Genomic DNA, 11,534 nt, shown 5'->3' with positions numbered 1-11,534 from the left:
TTCTGTTGGGTCTAAACTCAGACCCCGCTGTATCCAGGACTTATTCCCATGAAAGAAAAACAAGGCAACAGTGTTCGATCGATTTCTTGCGCAAGGGAGGCCTCTCATCTGTGTCCAGCACGACAAATGACCACAATGGTGGCCTCCTCTCGCTGCCTTTTATTGACAAACTTCAAACAATAGTTTACAAAACACCTCCCCCTGCAACCCCCTTTGGTTACATAGACAAGGACTGTGTGTGTGTGTGTGTGTGTGTGTGTGTGTGTGTGTGTGTGTGTGTGTGTGTGTGTGTGTGTGTGTGTGTTTGTTCCTGCTGATCAAAGGGTCATAAAACCTAAAAGCAGGAACAACATCCTTGGTCATAAAGAGGGTAGTCTCCCCCACACCCAATGTATGGTTTACCATAGATAACACAGTCAAACCATACAAAGGGTGGGAAGTTCTACCAAACATCAAACAGACCTTCAAAAGGATGTTCCTGTGATAAAACACTTCAACCTCGCACCCAGAACCTCGAGAATCTGGGGATGGGAGGAAAGAAAGAATTCCTTTCACAGAGTTAAAACAATGGACAAATGGTAAATATAAAAATGACAAATGTTTAACTATTTACTCTAACAGTTTCTATCAATACATCTCAGAAAGACACAGCAAACATTTACTGTAAGGGAGTGATGGGAATAACGGTGTACTGTACAAGTACTAATGGCAGGCAGCAGCAAACGGGAAGAGGCCAAGATGATGACTAAGTTTAACAACAATATTGGTAAATGGTAAATGGCCCGTATTTTGTATTGCGCTTTACTAGTCCCTAAGGACCCCAAAGCGCTTTACACATCCAGTCATACACCCATGCACACTCTGGTTTTGCCAAAGAGTGCCAAAGCACTTTAACCACAAGCATTTGTGAACTAACTTATCTTTCTTGTAGAATTGTGCTCCAAATACACAACTTTGTGCTGACAAAATCGTTAGTTATTCATTTACAAATCAATATTGTCTGTAAGGAGGGCAATCCTCCCTGTCTACAGCCCTGCATGTGTGACTCCTGTGATTAAAGCATCTTTCTTTCAGCTTAACGAATGAACCATCAGCTCGTTCAAACACACGTTAAAGTTTGTTTGGCTTGAGACCACTGAACAGAGGCAGCAATATAACATAGCTAACATTAACAGTGCAGTGAATCCTGCTTGTGCCATGATATTCAGGACTGCAAACCGAGCAGCATTCACTGACTTTCAGCTTAATGTGTTTGTGGATATATGACTGACTTTAATTATCCATAATATCATTATATTCTCTGTAAGATTAAGATCAACTTTTGAACAGTGTCTATTTTAAAGTCAAGGCTTTAAAACCAAGTTAACGCAGAAAGTATAAACATCACTGATGTCACATAACTTTGCTGACATGTGGCCAACAATAGTGATGGCCAACTTGAACCTGAGGCTCCAGTGTGTGTGTCAGAAAAAACAACACATTGCTTCAGAAGCACTGTGTCGAGGCTTGATTCGTATAACCAGAGGAAGGTGATCAGTGACATTCGAAGCTTCATTTAGAAAGTAACTGATTCAGTGATTTATAAGAAAGTCAAACGTGGGATTTATGTAGTGTTTTGATGGTGAGAGACAGCAAACCACTGATTACTCTATAAAGAGATATGGAGCCAGCGAGGAAGATACTGTCACTGCGTTGATTGATACTGTCACTGGGATCAAACTAAAGGAGTGTTCACAAGAAATCATCAGTATCAAACTGTGACAATAAAAAAATCTTCATTAAAGCAGCCAAGAATGGGATAAGTTTGATGTGAATCTTTGGTAATGCATGGCAGAAACTCTGTGCCAATTTTATCAACAAAATAAGGATTTTATCATCTTCTGGATGCAGTACCTTGGCCTCCATTAACATTATGAGGAATCTTTAATCAAGATTCATTCATCAATGGAAATATTAAGCAAGTATTAAAGACTCTTGTCTCTCGGCCTATGACTGCTGGGATTGGCTCCAGTGCCCTCGCGATCCCAAAAAGGATAAGCAGAAGCAAATCGATGAATCTTTACTTTCTTCCATTTCTGCAATATTATTAAGAGTAGAAATATCCTGTCTGAGTGATGCTGAAAAACTCGTTCATGCATTTATTACTTCAAGTCTGGACTATTGCAATTGGTTATTATCAGGATGTTCTTTTTTGCCTTGGGACATAGGTAGGATGTGATTGCTGCTGTTTTATCCATGTGTGGATGCACATGCCCAGCTCCCAAATTGTACCCAAATTCTGTACCTCCCTCCATCCAACCATACACTTCTTTGGGTTTGCCATAAGCCCTGCCTGCCTAAGGTTCTCTGGGACCGTGACCAACCACTGCACATGCTCCACCACTATGAATCACTATGAATGACAACATCATCGAGGTAGGAAACAGCATAAGCAGTGTGAGGACGCAGCTGTCACTCCAGCACGTGCTGGAAAATGGCCGCGGCTTCAAACAAGCCAAACGGAAGTGTGACAAATTGGTACAAACCATAAAGAGTGGAGAAAGACGTTTTTGATGATAATAATAATAGAGGCAGCACGGTGGCACGATGGTTAGCACTGTTGCCGCACAGCAAGAAGGTCCTGAGTTCAATTCCAACATCAGGCCGGGGTCTTTCTGTGTGGAGCTTGCATGTTCTCCCCGTGTTTGCGTGGGTTCCCTCCGGGTACTCCGGCTTCCTCCCACCGTCCAAAGACATGCAGCTTGTGGGGATAGGTTAATTGGAAAATCCAAATTGCCACTAGGTGTGAATGTGCGAGTGAATGTGAGTGTGAATGGTTGTCTGTCCCTGTGTGTTGGCCCTGCGACAGACTGGCGACCTGTCCAGGGTGTACCCCGCCTCTCGCCCTATGGCAGCTGGGATAGGCTGCAGCGCCCCCCGCGACCCTGAAAAGGATAAGCGAATGGATGGATGGATAATAATAATAATAATAAATGCATTTATACAGTGCTTTTGAGATTCACACACTGGTGGAGGTAAGCTACAGTTGTAGCCACAGCTGCCCTGGGGCAGACTGACTGCGAGGCTGCCATTACACGCCATCGGCCCCTCTGGCCATCACCAGTTTTTGTCTTTGGACTGTGCAGACAAGGGAATCTGCCAGTAGGCATTGGTTAAATCCAGCATCATAAACAACCAAGGAGTGCTTATAAAGTCCAGGTCAACCTTTGGCATGGGATAAGCATCAAACCATGAGACCTTGTTCACTTTGTGATAATCATCAAAGAACCGTATAAAACTATGTGCTCACTTCTTAATTACCTTGAAGTACCTTAAACACAACCGGCCCCTCTCAAAACCTGGGACAACTCATCTGGCAAACAGATAAGCATAGGAGACCAAACACTGAGGAACAAATCCTCACTTCATCCTATGATAACAGCATTTTCACCATTTCAGCCAATTCCTTTTTTCACAATTTGTCTCTTCTGCTCAGGCAACCTGTTAGGCCATGGACACACTTTCATGCCAGGCTGCATTTCAAGAAGGTGCACAACACATCTGCAAACTGCTGTTGCAATGAAGGAACAACAGCTTTATTGGAATGTGTGAGATGTTAGTCACAAAGCATTTTAAACATACTCTCTGTTCAGTGTGAGTCTCCTCCTCTGACAAACCTCCACATGTACCACTGAAAACAGTTAAATTAGTTTGAATCGGAAACAAACTACTTGTTCTGAGACCAATTCTTTGTTTTTCACACCAAACTATTTAATAAGACAAACTTTACACAGAGTTAATCAAATATAACTAATGCTTTAACATTATCAGGATTTCATAATAAAAACTACACGTTCCATCTGAACTCTGTGGAGCCTGATCTCAAGTCCAACTCTGAAACCAGAAGAGGATCTTTCTCTCGCTTCAGAGTCATTGTGATCCAGTGATTTCAGTCCTGCATGATCAGGCTGATGTTTGCACAGAGCAGATAATGAAGTGAATGTTTTTGCACATTGGTAACAGTGAAACAGTTTATTTACAGTGTGGGATCGTTTGTGTTCGGAGTATGAACTGAGATTCCTGAAGCTCTTGTCACACTGGTCACAGCTGAAGTTCACTTCCATGTGTGTACGTTCATGTTTGTTACGATGACCTGATTGTGAGAAGCTTTTGTCACAGTGTCTGCACTTGCATGGTGTCTCTCTTGTGTGGATTCACTTATGATTGTTCTTTAAGCTCACGTGCAGTGGTGAAGGATGACCCACACTAGTCACAGGTGTGCTTTTTGACCCCAATGTGGAAGAGTTCGTGTATTTTTAATGTACTTGGTGTGTGGAAGCCTCTTCCACATTCTTTGCAGTAGTTCATTTTGTCTCCAGTGTGTCTACGTTGATGTGGTTTTAGGTCCCGTTGATGATTGGAAGTTTTTCCACAAAGGTCACAGAGAAACTCTTTCCCACCACCACAGTTTTCATAATAAAAACTAGAGATGGACCGATCCGATATTACGTATCGGTATCGGTCCGATACTGACCTAAATTACTGGATCGGATATCGGAGAAAAATAAAAAATGTAATCCGATCCATTAAATATCACGAAAGCACCTCACAAAACTTGCGACACGCCGTAACTCACCTCAGAACGTTAGCACGTCGGAGCAGTATGCATCACGTGATACAGCGGCTGTGGCATGCGGGACCTGTCAGTGGTCTGGATAGCATTTGGAGCTTCGCTAGCAACCCGGCATTTCATCTCCGACAAAGTTATCCCCGAGAGAAGTAAAGCAAGTGTGTAAGTCCATCTCTGAATGTTTGTAAAGCATTCCTGCGTTAAGCTTAACAAACGATATATGGAGCGACTGCCTCTTCTTGCTGCTACTTCAATCATGAAACTGCTTAATGATCAGCTGATCGGCTTTTCTGTCCCGAGTCCGTCTCTCTTGTTTGATTTTGGCCGACTTTGCACCAGAAGGAGGAAACCAGCGGCTGAACAACAGCAGCACGTTTAAGCTTGATCAGCTGTTGTTAGAATTTATTTAATATTACTTTCTACACCAGGATCTTTTGCTACGTAGCTGACGCTGGTAACTGTGCAGGGGCGGATCTAGCAAAGTTTAGCCAGGGGGGCCGATAGGGCATTAACAGGGAAAAGGGGGCAAAAAGACATATTTTTCTTTCTTATTCTCATTTAAAATGTCTAGCTTTTAATAAATAATTATCTGACACCAAAAGTTTTAATTTGATGTAAAATGAATAGAAGTCAATTACTGTATATAGTAACTATTAAGTCTAATATACCCTCATAAGCTATAGTACTTTTTCCTTTGGGAAGGTACCATCTGTGCAGTCTGCAATTTTGTTGAAGAAAGATGTTGAATCTATTTAATATTTCTTGAAAAATAATTGATTTCTGTGCATTTTTTTTCACACTGCATCAAATTAAGGTTGATTACGTCGATTAAGCATCATGAGGTGGCGCGTGAGGGGTGGTTCCCTATTTTTTATTTATTTATTTTTGTTGTTGCTGGGAGTTGGAACCCTATTAGTTAGGTTGCTTAATATTTATGCTAAGTACTCTTTAAAATACCAGAATAGGGAGGATGGTGTAGGTTTAAGTTTATTAGATTGATCAGTATTGCTGAACTATGAAATATTTTTTTTTGCATTGAGGTATAACAGAATAGCTTTAGTATAGTTGTTGTTTTAAACTTGAGTATGAACTTATACAAAATGCAGCAAGATATTTAAAAAACAGTTTTGTTGATTAAAAAACACTATATCGGATTCAAATCGGTATCGGCAGATATCCAAATTTATGATATCGGTATCGGACATAAAAAAGTGGTATCGTGCCATCTCTAATAAAAACTACAGATTCCATCTGAACTCTGTGGAGTTTACTGATGAGACTTGTTCCAAATAATCAGGTTAGAATTACAGGATAAAAAAAATCAAATACATATCTCACAGTAACTGCACTTGTAGAGTTACTTTCTGGTGTGGATCTGTTGGTGTTTATTCAGGTGATGTGGAGATTTAAAAGTCTTCTCACACAGGTCACATTTATAAGGTCTCTCCTCAGTGTGGAGAAACATGTGTTGTTTTAACTGTGCGTCTGTTGCAAACAGTTTCCCACACTGATCACAGCAGTAAACATCATTTCCAGTGTGAATCCGTAGGTGACTATTTCGGTTGTGTTTGTCGTTGAAAGTTTTTCCACAAAAGTCGCAGCTGTACGCCTTAATTCCAGAGTGGGTAACTAGATGCTTCTGCAAGTGGCCATTTTGAGCAAAAGCTTTACCACACAAGCCACAGATGTACTCTTTAACTCCACTGTGAATGAGTTGGTGTTTTTTTAAGCCTCCAGCCCGTCTAAAAGAATTTCCACACAAGTTACAGCTGTACGGTTTTACTCCACTGTGGATGACATGATGTGATTTTAAGTCTTTAGCTTGGGTAAAAGTCTTTCCACACAAGTCGCAGCTGTATGCTTTAACGCCACTGTGGATGAGTCGGTGTCTTTGTAAGCCTCCAGCCTGGGTAAAAGACTTTCCACACAAGTCACAGCTGTAAGGTTTAACTCCACTGTGGATGAGTTGGTGCGTCTTCAAGCCTCCAGCCCGTGAAAAAGACTTTCCACACAAGTAACAGCTGTACGCTTTAACTCCACTGTGGATGAGTTGGTGTTTTTTTAAGCCTCCAGCCTCGGTGAAAGACTTTCCACACAAGTCACAGCTGTACGCTTTAACTCCACGGTGGATGAGTTGGTGTCTTTTTAGGCTTTCAGACCAGGTAAAATCCTTCCCACACTCATCACAGCTGTAAGGTTTAACTCCACTGTGGATGAGTTGGTGTAATTTTAAGCTTCCAGCCCGGTTAAAAGACTTTCCACACAAGTCACAACTGTAAGGTTTAAGTCCACTGTGGATGAGTTGGTGTTTTTTTAAGCTTCCAGCCTGAGTAAAAGATTTTCCACACTCACCACAGCTGTAAGGTTTAACTCCACTGTGGATGAGTTGGTGTATTTTTAGGCCGTCATTCCGAGTAAAATCCTTCCCACACTCATCACAGCTGTATGTTTTCTCTCCCTTTCTTCTGTGAGGTTTGTCGGCCTCCTGAGAGCACTGTTTTTCCGCCTCACGTTGGTCCTGCAGTGACAGAGATACAAACAGAGGCAGTGAGTGAAATGCAGTCGTGGAACAAACTGTAACTCCCTCCATTAGTGGAATTTAATGTGACAACAAACACATTGTTGGTGTATTTCCAACACCTTCTGGTGATAGTGTCACATTACAATGATGTGCAATGAGAGTTGTAATGAAAATGACATTATTGAAGAAATACTGATAAGTGGAGAAAATCTTTTACTTCATAAAAAGTTTTGAGTTCAACAGATGATATTGTTGTTTCAATATGTGCTGATAAAATATGATCTTTGTATTTTCTTCTAACTTCAGTGGTTTTTGGTTGTGAATGTAGAGTCTGTATATATGGAGGAGCCCAGGATGGAAAAGATAAAGCTGCTGTTAACGTGTTTTAAAAACCAACCAGCTGTGCACACAGTTTCAATAACAGTGTAACTGTGATACTTTTCTCACCTTCTGTATTGAAGTCATTGTTTCCTCTGTAGTGGCTGAGCTGAGTCCAAATGGCTGAAATTGTTCCTATGCTGCACCACCAGACTCTTGTCCTCCTGTTACTCAGCTGGGACACAAAAACTATTTAGACGTATTTTATCCCTGACAAAAAGAAGCAGAGCAAATAAACATTACTACACTCCTCAGTGACAACAGTACCTATAAAGCTTCAAGGTAAAACCCCAGAAGCAACTACAAATAGAAAGTCATCAGTTGCATACAAGAACTTGAAAGGTAAAAAGCCACTGACTGTCCTGTATGTCACCGCCTTTAGCCAGGGGATGCTACACCCTGTATATATGTCAATATTACATAGTTCCACAAAGGAGTCCCGCTCAGACTCATTGGTAGCAGTATAAACTCAGCCAACTACAACATTTCCAAGCACCTCATTACCATCCTAGCTCCCCGTGGATGGTAATGAGGTTTTCAAAAAACATTTCAAAAATCACACAACAGCTGTATGTTAGAATTTATTCAGAAATCTCGCAGTCAGAACATGCTATATCATGCTTGGGTAACTAGCAAAACTAGCAAGCTAACCTCCTGCTAACTCGTTTACCGCATTAAATGTAATAAATTCTGTTTTCATGAATGCCTGGATGTTAAACTTCATAGTTACACCTGGTAAAGCACCAATGCTGATCTTTTTATTAAAGATGAAAGAATTTAGACAGTTTTAAACTCTCAGTGATGCCGCAGTGTTTGTTTAACTTTGGGACCTGAAATGGTTTAGGACCCAGATTATTCCCAGATTTGCGAGCACCTTAGTCGGACAAATCCGGGAATAACGATGGCCCGCTTGTATGTTCTACAAAAAAAAAGTGCTTTGTTGTGTATCTGACTGACAAACACAAAACCAGTCAAGTGGCACCATTTTTACAAACCAATTCTGATTCATCCGTTTCACTCAACAATCCACTTTCCTCCGGTTCTCATTCAACGCTGCCGCCGTGCTTTTTCGGCCATGTGTGTATGAACACAAAGGCACTTTGCATGCGCGTTTTACCCATATTCTATCGCGATATTTCATTTTCTTATTGTTGCCTAACAATGCATTACTGTGAACGGCCCAGCCCTACCTTCAAGTTACACACTATGAAAGGCAACAACAAGTTTAATATTCAGAAACCTAAAGTATGTATCAGCAGCAGAATGGAGCTAAAAATAAATGTTTGTTTCAGTTTTATGAAGCTTTGAGTATTTTGGATTAGTAGTACTAACTATTAATGTTTGTTAAAGGTGCAGAATTCTGTGATCAGTGGAAAGGCCAGGCTTGCATGTACAGATGAGCAACGCAGGTGGAATGCAGGGACAGCAAAGAACCTTGAACCTAAACGTCTAAGCCAGATAAACTTCAGACATCACAGGGCAGAGCAGCAGTACGATGTGAACTCCCGGACTGCAGTGACACAAACTCTAAGCACATAAGCACTTACAAACTAAGCTGTATTCCATGCAGGGCATTCTACCAGGCATATATTCAAGTTTCTGAAAAGCAAGCAGAACAATTACAAGAAGAAACAAAAGAGCAAAGTGCATCTGATTTGTGGCACAACTGTAGGAAACTCAGACTTACAGCAAGCTCTGCTAAAAAAAGTTCCAGTACGTGCCACCACAAAAAATGACAAATTTTTATCTGAGCACATGTACCCTTCTTTTCGTGGGAATTATGAAACAAACTATGGTAAATAAAATGAAGAGCTTGTCATCAGCTGAAAGAACAGGGTATGAACATCCTTCACATGGGTAGTGTTATCAGCATCCAGGAGCCATGGCTCTCTGCGAGTCCTGACGGGGTCATTGACTCAGATGTGCTTCAAGAAATAAAATGTCCTGTGCCAACTTATTCTTCAATCACGGAGTAGCTTACCCAGAAATGCAGCGATATCAAACTGGTAGATGGAGAGCTGCAGCTGCAGAAAACTGGCAGCAGAGGCTATTACATGCAAGTGCAACTTACAATGTTTTGCACAGGGCTCAAGACTGCCACACTTGTGATCTGAACACCTAGTGAGCATGTTTCATTTACAGTGCAATATCATAAACCATTTTTTCATTCTAAAAAAAGTCACAAATGTTGGTATTTTTGCAAAGGTTGCCTTTAAAATTTTTACCTGAGTTTTCATGCAGTTGCAAGCGCTTTAAATGAATGATAAAATAATTGCCTCTAATAACTCTGTTAACATGTTCTGCATAAACACAAACCTAAGACCTTTACAGCCCTTGGGGCTAATCTCTCTGGGACAATTAAATGAAGCCATATATAGTTTTGGCAGCATGTGGCTGGTGTTAATTACTAACCATGGGTGTAAACTTTCATTAAAATTGAGACTTTGCTGCTAATAACCAGCTAGTGCTGATACTAACGCCATTCACCATAGGCTATTATTTAGAAAAAGTATTTTCGTGATTAATTTGTGTGATTAAAATGTGAAACTGTGGCAAACCACATTTAGACTTTCACTTACCGGTGTTGTGCCAAAAGATGATCGCCTGCCTAAAACTGACTTCCAATGTTTCCGTTAGGGCTGCTCAATTAATCTAATTTTAATCACGATTACGATCTGGGCTTTCAACGATCATTAAAAATGACTGAGCCGATTATTAGCCCCTCCCTCATTTATCCGCGACACCTTAAAGGCCGGTCCGTGAAAATATTGTCGGGCATAAACCGGTCCGTGGCGCATAAAAGGTTGGAGACCGCTGATTAAGAGCACCCGAGGGAAGCTCGGAAAGCTAAGCAGAAGTTATTTGGAGAGGAGAGTGACTGCCGTTGGCTGAAAAGACAGGTAAAAAAAAACTTCAGTGGTGTTGCACACTATTTTATATTATTTTTTAAAGTCATTGTTAACCCTTTAAAGCCGGTCAGAGCAGCACGCTCCGTTTTGTGTAACTATTTTTTAAATCCCTGAAGAACCCTGAACCGTGTAAGCTAGCGCAAAAATTTTTTTGCATATGAAACCGGAGGAGTTGTACTTACATGTTGTGCCATCAGCTTGCCCTCGGTCACGGTTGCCTTCCACATAAAGCTTTGCAAAAATTGCATAAAAAGCGCTTGCAGGAACAAAAACATAATATTCCAGAAACACGCTTTGCCGATCCGATCAGCTGTTCGTAACACTTCCCACAGTGAAACAGAGGTCAGCGCGAACTATCACATGTCCGCCATTTCCTGGCCGAAACCGGAAGTGACGTCATTTTCGCAGAAATTGTAGTTTTTTACTTGTAGGCCTTAAAAGCCTATACTGGTCATGTTTGATTTTTCTGAATAGTTTCTGGGATGCTTAGAACTCGAATTGCACTGCTGGAAATAGTTTATTTTAATGCACCTGCTGTTTTCTTTGCAAATTTGCATCATAGGATTGTTTTTTTGTTTTTCCTGCAGTATATAAAAATTGGTATATCTCCAAAATAAAACTATGAAGACACTCAAAATAAGTTTCCTGTTATTGTAAACTATTTTTTGCAACTTTTTTGTATTTAAAGCTTTGAGGGATAAGCCTCTTAAATTTCTCCAAGTAGAAATATATGTAAAATATACAAAAAACGATTTTCAATTTTTTTTGTAGTTTATTGCACTTTTTTGCAATTAATGTAGTTACTATGGACTTAATGCATACATATTATTAAAATATGGGCTATAACAGTTGTATAGCAACTTGAAATGCTCCCACAAATGGCACTACAGCATGTAAAAATATAATATAAGCTCTGGCGGACTTGGTTCTATAGTAGGTCTTAAAGGGTTAAATAAATATCGTCAAATAATCGAGATCTCAATTTCAGTGAAAATAATCGTGATTATCATTTTTGCCATAATCGAGCAGCCCTAGTTTCTGTGTATTTTTTATGTGTAATATCTTTACGTATGTTGGTAAATAGACTTCGGTGAACAGCATTTACAAAGGGGTTGTA

The 11,534-nt window shown here is 40.5% G+C and overlaps 1 protein-coding gene across 2 annotated transcripts in view; it reads right to left on the bottom strand.

Annotated features, from left to right (window-relative positions):
• Positions 1-77: 77 nt before the first annotated feature.
• LOC145425774 (uncharacterized) overlaps positions 78-11,534 on the bottom strand; it is a 46,305-nt gene continuing 34,848 nt past the window's right edge. Inside the window, exons 2-3 of one of the 2 annotated variants that reach the window (XM_080299108.1) lie at positions 7,578-7,718; positions 78-7,127 (exon numbers count right to left, since the gene is read on the bottom strand). In XM_080299108.1, coding sequence (XP_080155234.1) covers positions 5,967-7,127; positions 7,578-7,595 — 1,179 coding nt within the window. In that variant the 5' untranslated portion in view covers positions 7,596-7,718 and the 3' untranslated portion in view covers positions 78-5,966. The remainder of the gene's footprint in view (positions 7,128-7,577; positions 7,719-11,534) is intronic. The other variant, XM_080299109.1, reaches the window with a different exon arrangement.

This window comes from Astatotilapia calliptera, chromosome 3, assembly GCF_964374335.1.
Source record: "Astatotilapia calliptera chromosome 3, fAstCal68.1, whole genome shotgun sequence".
Classification (NCBI taxonomy): Eukaryota; Metazoa; Chordata; class Actinopteri; order Cichliformes; family Cichlidae; genus Astatotilapia; species Astatotilapia calliptera.
The sequence above is the reverse complement of the archived record's forward strand: the minus strand, read 5'-3'. Positions and strand labels throughout refer to the sequence as shown.